The sequence below is a fragment of the Sebastes fasciatus genome, chromosome 17 (assembly GCF_043250625.1).
Source record: "Sebastes fasciatus isolate fSebFas1 chromosome 17, fSebFas1.pri, whole genome shotgun sequence".
Taxonomy (NCBI): domain Eukaryota; kingdom Metazoa; phylum Chordata; class Actinopteri; order Perciformes; family Sebastidae; genus Sebastes; species Sebastes fasciatus.
This window is the reverse complement of record NC_133811.1, coordinates 4,177,723-4,196,095: the sequence shown is the minus strand read 5'-3', so window position 1 is coordinate 4,196,095 and position 18,373 is coordinate 4,177,723. Positions and strand designations below refer to the sequence as shown.

At 43.5% G+C, this 18,373-nt stretch overlaps 1 protein-coding gene across 9 annotated transcripts in view; it reads right to left on the bottom strand.

Moving 5' to 3' along the window:
* Nucleotides 1-18,373, bottom strand: part of pleca (plectin a) — a 165,368-nt gene that overhangs the window by 58,744 nt on the left and 88,251 nt on the right. For 2 of the 9 annotated variants that reach the window (XM_074614391.1, XM_074614394.1), the window contains exon 1: nucleotides 4,713-5,305. The exons of 5 other annotated variants lie outside the window; for them this stretch is intronic. In XM_074614391.1, the coding sequence (XP_074470492.1) occupies nucleotides 4,713-4,815 (103 nt within the window). In that variant the 5' untranslated portion in view covers nucleotides 4,816-5,305. Of the gene's footprint in view, nucleotides 1-4,712; nucleotides 5,306-10,048; nucleotides 10,252-11,647; nucleotides 11,718-18,373 lie in introns of those variants that run through there. 2 more of the 9 variants (XM_074614395.1, XM_074614398.1) reach the window with 2 other exon arrangements.

Below are 18,373 nucleotides of genomic sequence, written 5' to 3'. Positions count from 1 at the left end.
TGAGTTTGCCATGTTATGATTTGAGCATATTTGTTATGCTAAATGCAGTACCTGTGAGGGTTTCTGGACAATATTTATCATCGTTTTGTGTTGTCGATTGATTTCCAATAATAAATATATACATACGTTTGCATAAAGCAGCATATTTGCCCACTCCCATGTTGATACGAGTATTAAATACTAGACAAATCTCGCTTTAAGGGACATTTTGAACAGATAAAAAATGTGGGATTAATTTGCGATTAACTATTTTAATCGTTTGACAGCCCTAATTGCAAATAACAATTTTTCTCAACTGTTGGTTACAAAAACACAGATATTTAGCTTTTTTATTTTAAGAATTATTTAGCGAGAGTAAAGATCACGGATCTAACAACTGCATGACAGTGTTCATCTGTGCACACATATAGCATGCTTTTCTTTAAATGCCTCTACTTTTGCACAAAACATTTAAAAGTTTGGTATCAGGTTTGTATCTCTGACAGTGATATTTAAAGTAGGAATGATAACTAAACTAATACATCCATCTGCTATTGAACAGTATTCAAATGTTGCAGCAGCAAACATAGCCTGTGTTTAAGAGTAAGAGAACTGACTTCACCAATTAATTAATTAATTAAATAATTGAATTAAAGCAATCTATCAAACTACAGTTGTGTCTTTAATGTTTAAAATGATTAAAACTTGGATTGAAGGAGGATGCACGTGTTCAGATATTTGCAGTAGTTAGTGCCAGAATTGTCCTAAAAGGAGTGATCCAGACGTTATCACCAAGCGTGTCGAGGAGACACGGCGGCGGGTCCTTCACCCTCAGACATAAACACAGATCAGAGCCGAGCTGCTGCCTCCTCAACATGGGCACACGGTGTTCTGTGTGTGTGACAAGCCTGACTTTACCACTAATGTGTTTTATGTTAGGTTGTGTATTGTGCAGGGCATGTGGGCGTGTACTGTTTTCAACACTTCCAATAACGGAATGTTTTTTGTCACTTTTCAGTAGAAGCAGAGCAAGCTGTCCTCCCTCCTCAAGTCTGTTATTACCGCCACGGTGAAGGGAGACAGGGGAAGTGAGTCACAGCTGCACGCCACCAGCCAAAATCTAAACCCAATCCTACTGTATGGCTGGTGGCATGTGGTTTAGCAGACACACACACAGCCGCCACTCTGTAGCGGCTCCTCCATGAACACTGGGTGCAGATTTGGGTGTGGCTTCCTAAACGGATTAGACATATTCAGTGTTGTGAAGTGAATCGAGCTTTCTAATCTTTTGAGTCTTTAGAGCGTACAAAATCGTTTACGGAAATCTCAAGTTAAAAGTCAAACGCAACAAGAGACGGGATTCATAGTTGCCAACCCTCCCAATTTTCCAGGGAGACTCCCATTTTTCATTGCTCCTCTCATGGTTTCCTCCCGGGTTCACACTTCTCCTGTATTTTTCCCAATTTATGGCAAATTTTCTCACTTTTTTTCCTTTTCATTAACCTGTTTGCACTGTACATCAAGTATACTCCCTACAGTTTCCATTCGAACGACAACAGAGCTACACCAAATATTGTTTCCTGGCGGAAGAGAGCAGTCTACGGTCGTGACACAGCAATGTTTGACCTCATGTTTGAGCTGCGCTCGCTGCTGGGTTCAGGGCACATCATAGCGTGCAGCGCCCGAAGTTGGGCTTTGCTCGACGTAGCGAAAAGCCGTCGTGGTGTGGCGCAAGCCGTTGGAAATAACGGGGTTCAGAGCGCAGTGGTGCCGTTGTCGCGTAGTGACTGAAAGGACCTTCAGTGAGTGAGAGACGGAGAGAGCTAACTGAAAGAAATACTGAAGCAGGGGCAAAAATAATGAATAAAAACTGATGAATATTAGTTTATGTTAGAGATTCACACTCCAAGTTTACGCCAGAGGGGCCAATTATTAATTTTTCTTTCCTGAGAATAAAGGTAAAATAAAAAAAATTAACATAAAAATGTTGTTGCAGTGTACTTATTATTTTTTTATTTTCATTCTTTTTAAGTCAACAGAATGCAGGAAACAAGGTCTCTGAAACTCTGAACATTTTTCTGGGGGAGGACCACCAGACCCCCCACCTGGGTTTTGAAACCTTGCCTATTTTTAAAGACTCAAGGTTGGCAAGTATGACCCCATTACAGAGCGTTGAAGAGAAGGTCAAGATCAACAGAAGCCCTCTGGCAGAACTTGTAACGGTTTATGATTTATGAAACACATAATCACTTAGTGCAAATGACTCTTAATTATGTAAGCACCAACAGACAACTCAGATTCTCTTAAAGGTCCCGAGGATCGGCTTGAGGCCTCGTGAAGGAAAACCACAGACCTCCTCCTCCTTCACTTTGTTATGAGCGTATCCAGGATACACAGTCCACCGTCCCCCAGTGTCGAGTTTACTACTGACGGCCGGCCTCCATGTGTGGCGCTCTGTGAGCTTTTTTTAAACCAGGCTCTGGGTGAAATCCCTTTTACCTACTTTCACCTTCCCACTGTGTCAAAGGCACCTTGTCGCTCCTGCAAACTAAAGTTCAAACTGGTGCGTGTGTGGACGAGCTCAGCATGTCCCGGCATGTGACACTGCAGATGGTTGGAAGTGTGGTCATTGTTTACATTACAGCTCCGGTACAAATCAAACAGAAATCGATCCCTCCTCTGATGAAAATGCGTCATTAAAGTACTGAGAAGCGCTGGGAAGAGGGAATGTGACCGTTGCTGATGTACAGGGTGTAGACTTATTGTCTGCACTGCGGCAAATACACAGCTGAAAGCAGATCTCTTCCAATGCAAATTGGCTGCATATTGACAGAAGGTAGAGATAGCACGCGGCCTAGTTTTGCAATGCAATGTTTGCCCGCAATTTACCAGTCAAACCGCTCTTCCAGGCAACCTTCATACTTCAGCTGTCCAGCTTTACAGAGTATACATACACTCATGCTGCACACATGAGGGAGGAGAGGAGGATCTGTTTCTAATTTGTTCTCACTTTTTTGCTTTTTGTTCTATGACTTGTATAGTAAGCCTTCTCATGAGCATTTTAGGAGAACGTTTTTGGGGTCTTTTTCTGACACTGCTTAGTCATCCAGTCATAACAAACCCAGGCAAGTCACTGTTATGAAAACTATACTGTTATCTACTCGAGGTGTGTCCTCCTCGACTTCCTTAGAAAGAGGATTGTGCAGTTTATTACCCGACCTAGACCTGTGGGAGCAATAAGGGAAAAGTACAGAGCCTGGCTTCAGTTTTAGCAAAACAACCAACCGTTTCAGGATGGTGTGCATCTTGTTACAAACAGCTGACAGCTGGATTCATTTCAAGTCAGTGTTAATTTCACTAACGAAAACTATGACAAAATATGTTATATACATTATATATAAGTATGTCGAACTAACTGCAAAGCTGCATCATTCAACCTGTTTTTCATTAGATAATGATAAGATACAATTTTATGTGAAATAAGTTTGACTAAAATGACAGAAATGTTCAAAATAACAGGACTAAGATTAAATACAAAAAATAGATGACAAAATTAAGAGAGAAAACATATAGACTAAAATTGGTTGACTTTTCGGTGACTAAAATTGGACTAAAAAGTTTTGAGTTGTCGTCGACTAAAACTATGAAGGATAAAAAATGACTAAAATGTGACTAAAACTAATAAGCATTTTTATTTTAAGACTAAGACTAAATCTAAAATAGCTGTCAAAATGAACGCTGTTTTAATTGCGAGCTCTGTGCAGGTAGAGGAGTTAAAATATGACTTGAGGCTACTTTTTATGTTTCAGGCTGCTTCATTGTCCAAGGTGAATCTGCGGAATTGTTTTAGAGTGTCTGTTGGCCAAACTGGTTTCTCATGATAGTTTCGGAGCGAGGGGAAAAAACAAAACAATTGCCCTTTATCTACACCTGCAGACTGCCAGGCAGACATCCTTTAATTTGCCTCTGGGTGTGTCGCCTGCAGAGGTGTGTTTGACAGCTGCCATTGTGCCAAAGCTGTGTCAACAGTGAAATAGGTGTGTCTGGTGACATTAAAAGCAACAGGTGCCTGCAAGTAACCTTCAGGCTGTTCAGTGGGTTGAATAGACAGTAATGCTTTTTTTCCCCCGTGGCAGCACATGTTTGGTATGTGAAGAGGATATGCTTAATGCCGAAGCCGTTTCAAGAAGAAACCGGCTGAACAAGTCTATTAACAATAAAGGAGTTACCACAATGAAGATAAGATACTCTGATCAGAGTAAACTCACATCAAGTCCCTTTAAGGGAGCCACACAACTCAAGCTATAAAGACACAACTTGGACGAAATGATGGAGCATTTTTTTTTTTTTTACACTATTCAAGGAAAAAGCCCCAGCAGAGGAGAAAAGCTGATGCTGAGGTGTGCACACCGAAGCTCTGACGGAGCCAAAACTCCCCCCACTCAACCAGAATACTCCACCCCCGACGTCATCACATTACAGACGGCAATTACGGGGTTAACTGCGACATCTCCATACCACAGGAAACCCAGACGTGTGAGGGAAAAAGAGGGGGGAGTGAGGAAGAGAGAGAGAGAGGAGTGTGTGCCACAAAAACGCACAGGACAGGAGAGAGCGGAGACGACGGACGAGAACAGCCGGCAAGAAACTATTTCAAAAAACCTACTTTCTTCTTTAGGCACCGTCATCTCTCAGTGAAGTAAGCCTTGTAGCAATGAGAAGCTTTCTCTTACCTTGCTTCTTCCGTACTCTCCACTGCCAGGCAAAGATTAAGGTAACAATGTGGCCCACAACCACCAGGGCTGGGAACACACTTCCAGGGGGGCTTGCCGGCATCGGGCCTGGTACAAAGTGGACAGTCCCAGGCTCTGAAGACTGACAGACAGGAGGGCTGGGGACGGGAGGGCTGGGGGGGGTGAAAGGTGAGGGGGAGTGGAGAGGGGTGTGCGCCTAGGGGTGTGGTGCCATCCCGGACTTTAAAACAAGCCGCACGGCCAAGTTGTCCGTGACTTTTACGACAGAGAGAGAGAGGGAACAACGAAAGAGCACCCCTCCCGCTCCTCTCTTCCCTGTGACTCAGTCCTCTGGCAGAAGTGGCTGCTCTCCCTACCTCCCTCCTTCCCTCCCTCTTTCCCCCTGTCCTTTACTCTAACAATTCCCCTCTTTCTCTTCTACACACTCTTCTTTGTTATTCTTAAATTGTACTTATTTCAAAATTAACTCTAATTCTCCCAGCACAAGCAAACTTCGCAGCCTTGAAGTAGTTAAAAAGAAGTTCTGTCCTCCTCCACGGCTCAAGTGACTCCACTGGTTTTGCCCTACAGCAACTGGCTCGGTGCTTTCCTCGCTCGCTGCAGCCTATCTGCAGGAGTTAATAATATATGAGGCTGTTTTGTGTGACACACACACGCACCCACACACACACACACACACACACACACACACTCCAGTCAGCCTTGATAAGCAGCAAAACGTAGCGCGAGTGAGATCCACCTTGAGCCCGTGTCAAAGTTTCCAACTCACTCCATAGGAGTTTCTCTTCCTCTGAATCCCTTTCAGTTATTTTCCATCACGGTTTACGAGTCACAGATCATCCAAGACCAACCCCTTCCTCCTTTTCCAAATGTTTATACTGAAGCCATGCCTCCCCGGTACATTTTTCCCCTTCACATAATAACCCGCTCGCTATCAATTCATTCTCATTATGCAACTTCACTATGCTTCCCTCGCTGTGCTGTAATTGCTTCCTTATGCTTGGTCAGCACAGCCAGTGCCTATATAGGCTTCCCAGAAACCTATTTAACTGCATTCTGTTTTTACCACCAACCGGTTCAAAATCTCCCTTAAAATGTAACCCTTAAATCAGAAAGTGCTTCTCACTCTTCCTCTGGAGAGGTCCTGCTATTAAAAATACTGAAAAGCCTTGAGGGGAAAAAAATCCGTTTAAACTAGAGTGAGCCCCATCTGACACTAGCCGTGTTTCCATTCAAATATTTGTATTCACATTTTGAGGTGAATTCGCATTAGAAAGCTGTATGGAAACTTAAAAGAAAATTTGATAAAACTTCCTGAATTGTGAAAAAAATATTGTACGCTCACAAGGTGATTTTTTGTCTTAATCGAAAAAGAGTTGACACGCGAAATAGATTATGGAAATAGATTTGCATTTGAATAAATAGGCTACAGGAATGAGTCCTGCAGTAAAACACGGAAATGAGTTAGCATTTTAGCACTTAGGGTTCCCTCGTCTGGAAGTCAATGGGTTTAAGTTAGATGCCTGAAATAAGGTCTGTGGTTAACACAAGCTGAAGAGATTTTAACGTTTTGTTCAACAATATAAAACACATCGATAAATACCCCACTCGTGAATTTTCAAGCCTTTATGCGTCTTAAAAATGGCGGTTGCTAACAAGTGGCTAAATGGGACTACTAAACGCCATCACGCCGACTCGCGCTCATGCAACTGTGGTGTAGTTCGTTTATAGCCTAACGTTAGCTTTTTACTTCTGGCGACTGCATTCACACTTCAAAACAACAAAACGTGTAAGTATCATAAACGTTTGTTTGCCACAGAGCTTATTTTCTGCAATAATCCAAAAAGCCAATGGAAAAATCCCATTGGCTTTTTGTCGAGGGAACCAGGGCGATGCTAACTTCCTGGTTGGCCTACAAAAATACGTCATCCCTGGAGCACTCTATTCTGACGTAGCGAATAGGGATGCACCGATACCGATACCAGTATCGCGTATTGGGTCCGATACTGTGCTCATGTACTCGTACTCGCAAAACGGCTCCAATACAACGGCACCGATACCACTTTACGTTAACCTCTCGTCGCCATCTTTTTGGTCCTCACGCTCCACCTCCCCGACGGTGCGGGCGAGACGGGCCGGTGGTGCGCCCGACCCCGCTGGGCCGGGATCCCACCTCAGCCGGCACACGCCGGCCCTGACTTTCATTGCGCCACGGGGTTTTGCTTGCACTCTGACTCGCGCGTGCGTTAGATTCCTTGGTCCGTGTTTCAAGACTGCCGACAACGCCACAGACCGCTAGCGCTTTTATGTGGGCCGCGGCACGACGCGGTTGGGATGCACTGAGGACAGTCCGCCCCGGTCGACAGTCCAACCTGGAGCAGGGATCCCTGTCACGGTGCGGCGAGGTCCGGGCGGGGATCGCTGTAAAGCTGCCACCGTGAGCCACCTTTGCCCCGAGCCAGTCCAAGCCTACCTAGAGCCGATCACGGCGCACCGCCTCGTATGCGGGACTCCCCAGCCTGCCGTGTGTCGCTCACACCCACCAGCTGGCTGTTAGCGAGGGTCTTTTGGCACAGAGAAGTACTCGTATCGGTACTCAGTATCGGCGAGTACCCAAATGTAAGTACTTGTACTCGTGCTCGGTCTGAAAAAATGGTATCGGTGCATCCCTAGTAGAGAACATTTAATTCACATGACCGATCAGCTGTTTCTGCTGCCAGCGTCCTATCAAACCCATAACGTGTGATTGCTCGTCTTCATCTCCGGACAGCATGAAACATTTCCTAGGTCTTGAACAATTCCTGAAGCCCTCTCTCCATTATTCTATCGTAGATGGTTAGATGGCCAAGCCAGTTCTACTGTGTTTACTGTCGGATTACAGACATGCGTAGCCTATAGCGCAAACTGCTGACCAAACTACTACAGTAGAGCTATGCAAGGACTATGAGCCCCTAGACACTTGATGGGTCTTCTAATAAAACTAACTGTAACTGCAAAATTAAACAGACAACACCTGCTTGCATCACTGTTGAGACATCAAACCATCTTTCTGCGGGGCAAAACGACATCTCTGCCAGACATTCTGTAGTCAGAACATCAAGCGGGGAACGTTACATGTACTTAATTGGTGTGCTTTAGAAACAGTGTCACGCAGAAACCCGACACCAAGACTGGTGTCATGATCGCACACTGATGGCGATGCATTGCCACACGTCAACCGTGCTCCATAAAACAAGCAGAAATAGTCGGTAAATATATATATACATACACACATATATATACTATATATTGTATACTGTATATACTACAATTTCAGTAGAGGTGGGAGGGGGGGTGGGGAACAGGCACACACTGTGTTTGTTTACTAGAAAGTTCATGTGTTTTTTAAGGGTGACTACAGGAGAAGATGGTTTCTGCCAACCAGTGTATTGCAAGCCTAGCGGCACATAGCGTTGACGAGTGTCCGGTTGAGAGTGAGCAAGAGAGAGAGCAACCGTGTGATTGGCGGTGAGCATGAAGTTATCAGTAACGTTATAGCTGTGAACGTTGCAGTGCAGTGTGTGTACAGTTCAGACTGTTGGTGATGAAATGCTACAACTAGGGATGTTAATAATTAAACGTTAACAGACATTAAGAGTTTTGACCGATTAATGCTATCGGTTAAACGGTTAAAAGAAATATTAAAAATTAAATAAAAAGCTGAGCAAAACTCAGGAGTGTCTTGTCACTTAAAGGAGAATAGCTGGTCCACCTTAACAGCCCACCTTAAGTGAGTCTGAGCCGGTGTTGCTAGATACAGGAGCTTGGCTCGGGTCTTGAGGAGTTGTAGCATTTATTCACCGACAAATAAACTGTACACACACTGCACTGCTAAATTCACAGCTATAACGCCACCGACAATTCACCGCCGCCACACACACAATCTGTCGGACAATCGCTAACATTATGCCACGCTGACAGACCGTATGTGTGTGACAACTGCGAGCACAAATCAGCAACGCTAAAGCTGCAATCGCAGCACAAACACACACGGTGTGTCGGACATTCCCCAACGTTACGCCAGTCAGACACAAGCTGCAGGATACAGGAAGTCGGCTCCGGTCTCTGGCTGAGCTGGCTTGAGCGGAGCAAAAGAGTTGTAGTTTCGTAGCATTTATTCACCGACAAATAAACTGCACACACACTGCTACACCTACGTTCACAGCTATAACGCCACCAACAACCTCACACTCACAGCCAAAACTGAACTGGGGACTCCCGTCAGCGAATATCTGTTGTGCTCCTGCAGCTGGTACACCGCTGCATGCGAGGCACAAATCTTGTCGGTTAACGGTTAATAATCGGTTAACGGTTGAGAACATTTTTCAAAATGAGCATCCCTAATAGCAGCCTATACCCAGTGAAATATCAGGAAGGGTATTAAAAATGGATTCCACCCTATGCCTAGTATTCAGGATTGAATTGATAAACTGTCAATATATTTAGACTATTTTGCTCTGGCATCTTCTCTAAGTTTGTGTTCAACATAATGTTATTATTTCAATGAAATGTACTGAAACAAATGTATATGTGACACAAAATGGCAATCTTTTATTTTATATTTATTTATATCTCGGACACTGTTATGACAGAGTTGAATGAATACATTTAAAGCCGCCTCAAAAGTAGAGCAGTTGGGAACAGAAGCTTAAGTACACTCACAACAAAGAGTGATTGTAGGTGAGTGATTTTCATCTGTTTGCAATCATTCTGGCTGAGACCTTACATGATCCCAGTTTCAAAACGTCAAATCCCCAAAGCCTTAGAAACTGGCATCTCAAATTGGCAATTAGTCTCATTGGAGACTGAGCAAAGGGGAATAAAACCAAGGGAGCCGTACGGACGTCTGGAATAAATTCATTCCAGGACTCCTTCATGGGAGGAGTCGGCCCCCTCCCACTCTCTTCACATGGTATGCATTTGCACAATGATTCCCATACTCCCATACTGCTCTGCATACCCACACGAAGGCAATAAAGCCGAACTTCACATCAGTCTCTGTTAAGTGAGAAGTTCTTTGGATTTTAGTTTAAATGCATCAATCGCTAATGAGAAAGATTTCCCCAATGCCACAGGTAGGTGAGCAATGAGAGGAATGTCTGAGATGTTGTTAATCTGCAATCTTCTAAAAAGATACTGATGCTGGGAGTGGCATTGTCCTCAGATGACATGCATAATGAAAGAAATTCTACTTAGCTTATTCCTGTTGTAGCATCCCCCCAAATGCACCGATAACAGAGTTTCAAATGAAAAGTTCCTGTAGAAAGCAAACCTACCGCCTGATTGTCCTGGACAGAAACAGCAGCATAAGTCCATCTCTGCTCAGCGTCTTCACAACTTTTAGAGAAAATACTGAAGTGCCAGGGAGTCAAATCTGACCTCATGACATTGTGTTCCGATGAAAAGCAGGGGGGGTGTGTGCTGAAAAAGCACAGGAAAAAAAGAAAAAAGGAGAACCAGAGGCACGGCTGTGAAGTGAAAACTAGACAGCGTTGCGAGTTTAACTTAATTTGAGAGGCTTCCTCAGTGGAAACAGCATCTCATGCGCGGTGGTTTCTGACGAGCCACTGGCTCGAATCCACGTGCGGGGCTGCAGAAACTCCCAGGGACACATTTTCTTACAGGATTTAGACAAAGAGCGGAAAACATGATTTTTGCCAGCAAGCTACTAAAACAAAGGCTTCTCTGTGGGAGCACACGCACCATATGGACAGGACGTGGATCATACTGTATGAATACAGAAAGAGATTTAAAGCTAAAACAGTAGCAGCTGGAACATCTTACTGATACTAGATAACTGAAATTAAAAAATGATATTAGAGGATATTTTCTATCAAACATATTGGCTATATTAGCAGACATCTATATAACAGTATCTTTGTATAAATGTATTGCTTCATTGTGGACCCTAATTCTTACTGTGGTTTAGTTAAACTGTGATTTGAGTACATTAACTGAGTACTATTCCTTGTACTACCCAGTTGCAGTAACGTTTATGACACACTTGGAGCTGAAAAAACGACTTAATTTGACAAAAAATTGTCAACAATTTGATTGATTGTTGAAGTCGTTCAGCAAAAATGCCAAACATTCCCTGTTTCCAGGGAAATATGAGGTATATTGTGTATTTTATAAAATTGCAACTTAAATATCTATTTTTGGACTGTTAGTCAAACCCTGTCTCGGGGTCTTGGGCTAAATTATCTTTTAAAGATTTATCAAAGAAAAAATCATTTGTGGCAGCCCAACAGATAAATGACAATACCAAGCAAAACTAAAACGCTGCGTCTGTTCAGGGCAACATACAGTCTGTGCATCTTAAAGGCATGTTATCTATGCAGCTGTGTCTTATTTCTGAGCCAACCCAGGTCTGGTACTTCACTGTGACGCCTTGTATTCACCCGTTCCAATCTTATGCAAAGGGAGAGACATGGAGCAGCCAGTCAGGGGCCCCTCTGCTGCCCACACCCCCTGGATTTAACAGCAGGGAACATGATCCCAGACACTGTCAGGCAGCGTGGGTGGCATCTAACTCAAGGTCTTCACTGTAAAGTTATGAACTCTAATCTGCTTCACTCTTATTCTCTAAATAAACACTTGCTGTACATCTGGGATCAGAATAAACCAAACACCGTGTGCACTTCTGGTACAGAAAAAACTATCCTAGGAACACTTAAAACAATGTGTTGTCACTTAATCACAAACACAAAGCCCTGTAGTGAACTGTTATCTGATACACTAGCAGTGAGAGACACACCCATACCTGCTTCATCCTCTTTGGTCCTCTACACAAGCGGAGACTCACCATAAAGTATTTCTGTGCTGACACCTTTTGGTAAGAAGACAGAACTGTTCTAACAAGGAAGACTTCCTACCTTGGCCGTGTTGAATCAAAACCTCCATGAAGTCTCTAGTATAATTCACTTCCATCGTAGCTCAAGCGGTTTCTTGTGGATTTCTCTATAATCACGTAATAAATGCAACACATGCTACTATGAGACAGCAGGTTGGTGACTGTGTGCTGCTGCGGTGGCTACTCCATTCAAATACAGTACGGTCTTTCTAAAATGTTGGAGTTTATGTTCATTGCAGGCTGGGCTAAAACACTGAAGGGGCAGATGAAAGGTGGCAACTGCCACATGTCCTCATCTGGACTGCTTCGCCCGTCTTGCGGAGGCACAGGCAGGAAAAGCTGAGTGTGGCTTAATGGGACTCACATTTCCCAGTTTCTCTCTCTCTCTGCTTAGTCATACATCAGCCCTGACAATGAAAAGTGCTGCAAGGTGGGCTGCATATTAATGTAAAGCCTGGAACATAAATATGTTGCTTATGCAAAAAAAGCACTGATTCTTCATAAATATTTATATGGGAATGATGGGAAATGCTGCATGTTCTGCCAGATGAAGAGAAAAATGACTAGACGGTCTGTGCACATAAATAATGTGCAATACAGTAGCAGGACAGTATTTAAAGCAGAACGCTTTTTCCCCAGCAGGGGGCAGAATGAACTCCATCAGAGCAAATACAACTCAATATCAAATATATCTATATGTACAGTAAAAAAAAATATCTTCTAATTTGTTAATGGATTTAATTCTGCACACGCCATGAAAAAAGGCTTTAATACTTTATATTAGTAAAATACCTACAACATTTAATATAAACTAAGTTGCTCTAGTGTGCCCCAATTTCCTTGAACTAAACTGTATTTATATATGTACAGCATATATATGTATTTACATGCCTTGATGTAATTAATGCCAGTCCACAGCACGATAAAGCCAATTAGAATTATAGCTAAAATAGTTTCCCCACGAAGATACACTGTGTGTCTGCGGTCATGTGTCAGTATAGACTATAAATAAATACTCCAGGGAGACTGCCTATAGGTCTGTACTCGTATGGAACAAGCATGTATCAGCAGCAGTGTTGGGCAAGTTACTCAGGAAGTGTAAAGGGATGTTCACATGCCGCGTCTATAAACGCGTGGAAAACGTCAGCCGTGCCGCTTTCATCCGTTTATCCAAAAGGTGCTTCCGAGGTTGCGCTACTGTCGCGCACGCTGTTACTAAGCGTGCTGAGCATGCAAAATACGCAGCATGTGTACGGCTCTTAATAAGTTACTTTTTGCTTATTACTCCTTTAAAAAGTCATGTTAAATTACTTGTTACCAAAAGTAATTAGTTACATTAGTCGTTATATCACTATATTACTTTTCATAACAATTACTAAGCTATGTGACCATGAACGAGGTGAGACTACATTAGAATCATAGCTAAAATAGTATCGGTCCGATATAATCTCATGAACGGTTTCACCAAATCAAAATTTATTGAAAAAAAAAAATAGATATAATCATTTCCAAAATTCACAAGTTTGCATTGCAATGCATTGCAGCATGCTTTTGCACCCTCGTAGAACCAGGCCTGTCTCTTCCTCTCTCTCAGGGCATGATCACACATACCGCCGGGGGAGATATTCACCTCAAAGTTCACCAGAGTTCAACTTCAACACGCGATGCAAAGCTGCATACTGACCACCTGCCACGCGTTCACATCATCGTAACATAAGCCTACCTGGCACAAAATACAAATCGCTCTCTGGTAGTGCAGTAATGCAACGTAACTTGGATTGATAACTGTAATATAATTACACCCGTACATTACTTGTTACTGGGGAAAATACTAATATTAGCATCAGCATTACTAAACTGATAATCTGCTACCTCTGCCTAACATACGTCACAGCTTTCTGTCCGATTTCGCCCCTAAATGTCTCTCACGAAGCATTTATAAATATTTGCAGAGTAGATAAAACAGAGCAGACGTACAGCATCACAGGCCACTCTAAATGCAGGGAAAGACACTGAAGTCTAACTGTGCAGAACAACTCAGATTCCTTAAGAGTACAGACAGTGGCACCAAAAGTGAACACTAAATATGCAAATGGTTATGTATATTGTTTTAAAACTCTTGCTAGCACAGATGTCCCCTTTTTTTAACACAAAATTAACACTGAGATTTGTGCAAACATCTACATTAAAGCAATTATGGGATTCTTCTGTGAGATTGAAATTTATATATAAAATTTACACTTAATATCTGGTCATGCAAGCGAGCCAAAAAGGTTGGCTCAATTCTTCATGCATCTAGTAAAATGACACCTAATTGGCAGTCTGGTTGCTATTTAGCTGTATGGAAAATGACAAGAGCATTACTTGTATTGTTAGGAGATCTAATTATCCCTCTCTCAACCTGGCGAACACAAGCAGTGCCCATAGCAACGCCCAGACAGCCTTTACTGCAGACAAGAGGAAAGAGGAGGAGGAAGAACTAAGACAAACTCAAACCTTCCAGGAAGTCAGGCCAGACCCTATGAACATGCTGCTCCCTCTCAGGGTCCTCCGAGAGGAAGTCCTGGTCTCCTTGAAGCAGAGCGGTCTTCAGGGCAACAACTGGACACTCTGAAGAGACTATGGCGCCGAAGACTGCCCTAGTGGAGGTCTCCAAGGCGACATGAAACCCAGAGAAGGCTCTCATATGAATGGTCTTCATGACTTTCAGGGGATCCTCTATATCAGCAATGTCATAATCCACCACTTTTTCTCTGGCTGTTGATGGAGGGGTTGCTGAGTCCCGGTCAGGATCAGATTTAGGGTCTTTGGTCACAGGGCCGAAGACCTCAACATTCAGCTGTTTCATCATCTCAACATCATATGACAACTTCTCAACAGTTTCTTCAGTCGCCACATCAGCTTCCTCAAGAACACCTTCATCTCTAACGTCCTGCTGTTCTTTCTTTTCAATAAGCTCTGCCAACAAAGGGATTGTTTGCCGGTCCACCACCGCATGTTCACCAGGTTCAACCTCCGCTACTACCTCTCCAGGCACCTCCAAGACTAGATTTGAGGTTTCTCCTCTCGTTACGCCTGCGATCAATTCTTCTGGGGACTCCTTAATCGTACAGTCCTGCATGTTCATACATTCAGACTCTTCAAAAGCTGCAGGTGGGTGAGCAGCAGTCATCTTAACAAACTTCTGAAGGACTTCCTTCACTGGGGCACAAGGAGTCATGTGAACAATTGGCATTTCTTTTGAGAACTTTGGTACACTAGAAGAAAAGGGGACTAAAGAAACGGGTAGCTTGGCCTCCTTGGCTGAGTCAGGACATCTGGTGACTCTGTCCTCAGTGGGGAGACGAGAAGCTCCAAAACTTTCCTTGTTACCCTCCTTGGCCCAACGCTCCTCTCCTCTGCAGACACCCATGTCTCTCTTAAAAAAGGTCTTGGTCTGAACACCAGGCTGGCCAACTGATGCATCAAACTGGTAGGAACCTCTGAAGTTTTTTGGAGGCCTCTCAGATTGTTCTCTCTCTTCCCCGGCTCTCTTTTGGAGGCAAATGTGCCTGTCCATCGTAGCCTCTTGGAATTCTCTTCCAGGCTTGGGTTTTGGGATGTCCGATGTCGGGCCTTTCACTGTATGGACTCGAGCGGAGAATGCAGGGCAACCAACGCGTTGAAGGGGTGCAGGCGTGATCTCTGGCGGCAGGTGCAGGTAATCTCGCAGGTATGCAATTCCTTCGTTGGTCAGATAGTAATAGGCATGTTTCCAAGCAAAAGTCTCCCTGACACAGCCCTTAGATTTGAGAGCGCCCATAGTGCGGATCACCTTTAGGTTGGTAACCCCCGTGAGTTCAGGGTGCATGGACTGTGGACGCTTGTCCTTCTTGGCCACAATGACACCATCTCGAAAGAGAAGCTCATAGATTGCCCTTAGGTCGGCTAAGGGCATTACCATTCCTGCCACCATTTTGACATTGATTTTTCTTTTAGCTCTTTCTTTGCTAAATATCTGACTGCTACCACTTCAATATACAGTGTTCGCAAGCAGTAACATCAATCAAACAAAGACAGAAACTTTCCTTTTGCATCACTTGTTTCACTGTGATAAAGGATCTATCTACTAAATTGTCATCGTGAGTCAGCATGGAGAAACAGCGATGCCCACCCCTCCTACCTTTCTCAGTCCTCAGTCGAAAGAGAAACTGTGTTGACGAGAGGGAAGAAAGGAGGAGAATGCAAGTGGGTGTGTACATAGGATGAAAACAGAAACCAACAGGATCAGAGGCAGCTGAGTAGAGAAGGTTTGTATCCTGTGTGGCTGATGGGCACTACTGTTACAAACCCATCACTGTCTCATTAGCCCGTTTTAAACATAATATGCAACAATTAGGGATGCAGCGATACCAGTATCGGTATCGGTGCATCCCTAGTAACAATCAAACATATTAACAAGCAAACCAATCCTCAGGTAAGATTATCTCACACACATTTAGCCTAGATTGCTCTCTGGCAAATATAAATTTCAATGTAATTGGTAAGGATTAGGGAAATTAATAATATAGTTTTAGTCCTCACACTTCAATAGTTCCCCATTTCTAGGGTTGTCACGATTCAATTTGACTTTTGATTTAAACATGCCATTGTTACACTATGAAGTCTTGATTCGTAAAGATCAACAGATCATTGGTTTTATGCCCTGATAACTGCCATTTACACTTTCAAATTCTTCTTTTAGAGAGTGCTGAGAGACGGCACTCAGTAGTCCGCTAGCTTGTTGCTCTCACTACCAATAGCAGCTGCGCTGATTCAACAACGTTGAACTGAAAAGACGTGCATGTAGGCTGAAATTCAACCATGGTGTTGTTGTGTCGGGAGATGCAGTGACTAAATGTAGAAGAGTAGAAGAGCTATGGGTAAGGAAAAGTAACTAACTAAAGTCTGCTAGCTGCTAGGCTAATTCATGCAGTATGAAATGCCACAGGTATATGCAGGAAGTGCCCTGAGTATTGTAGCGACAATTTTTGTGCTGGTTTATTTTAACTAGGGATGCACCGATACCGATACCGATACCAGTATCAGGTATCGGGTATCGGGTCCGATACTGTGCTCATGTACTCATACTTGCAAAACGGCTCCGATACAATGGCACTGATACCACTTTATGGCAGCTTGTCGTTAACCTCTCTTCATCATCTTTCGGGTTCCTATCGCACGCGCTCACGCTCCTCCTCCCCGAGGGTGCGGGCGAGACAGGCCGGTGGTGCGCCCGACCCCACGGGGCCGGGATCCCACCTCAGCTGGTGCGCGCCGGCCCTCACTTTCATTGCGCCACTGGGTTTTGCTTGCACCCAGGGACCCTCTGACACCCGAGTCAGAGGGTCCCTGGGGGCACGACGCGGCTGGGGCGCACTAAAGACAGTCCGCCCCGGTGACACTTTGGCCACGGTCCCGGGAAGCACCTTTGCCCCGAGCATTTCCAAGCCGAGCTAGAGCCGGTCGTGGCGCACTGCCTCATATGCGTGACTCCCCAGCCTGCCGTGTGTCGCTCACACCCCTCAGCTGGCTGTTAACGAGGGTTTTTTGGTACAGAGAAGTACTTGTACTCGGTCTGAAAGAAGTGGTATCGGTGAATCCCTAATTTCAACCATGAGTGAGGTGACAGTTACATTTCTTTAGTTCAGCTGTATTTTCCTTCGGACGTACACAAGTAGGCGGGTGAGGAGAGAAAAAAAAAATGTGCAGATCCTGGCTTTTGATTTGATGGTCGAATTCGGAAGCTTATATCAATCGTTTTGCAATTTAGATCAAAATTGTAACACACCTACCCATTTCTTATACAAATCAATAATCTCAATATATTTTATAAATAAAATGTCATCAGTGTCTTAATATACGATATTTTGTTTTGAGATATTGACACTATATATATTTTTTAAAGTCTCTATCCAATGACAGATTTTTGGCTGGTTTTCTATTTTTAATAAAAGGGTTTTAATGCTGTTAATTACTTGATGAGATGGATAGTTTTTGCAGAATGAACAATATTTTTTCCAAGATAATGTATGACAGTAAGAAATAATTTCATTATAAAATATGCAGGTCTCTGTTTCAGGCCTGACAGTCATGAGGCTTTGCTCCTCTCTCTTTTCATTTAGTCATGTTGGAGAGCCCTCTAACACATTACATCCTTTGTCTGGTGTAAAGATTTATAAAAGATGACTTTGAATCACAATAACTGAGAAAGTCAATGTACAACCAATGCTCTGTTTGTAAAATCGGGTCGAGTGTATCCAGAGGAGGAAGATAAAAAAGGTTCATCTGATAAGAGGCAGAGATGACACACAACCCGCTATCAACCGTCTGAGGGGAAAACCACCATCCACACAAAACACAACACACAGCTGTAGCAAGGCTACAACTTTTATAAGCACAAGATTGATGGTATTGAACATGTCACTTAAGCAAGGGTACTGAATGAATAGCACTCTTTGAATGTTAAACAGCTGAAGGTGTCCAATATAATACTGTCAAAGCTAATATTCCTTTCCAAAGGTCGGGGGTTGTGTCAGAGTTCTTCTATTTGTTTTGGAACGAAATAAGGTCAACCACTGAGAGAATCCATGATCTCTGGTCTTTCCCTCAGCAGTCAGTCATAGCCCACATCTCCAACCAGCCAACTATGCAAACCTAAATGGAAAAGCCGTCAAGTCATTTCTTTCCCCTAAGAGAAGACAACTGTGCCTGTGTTTAATTCTCTGTT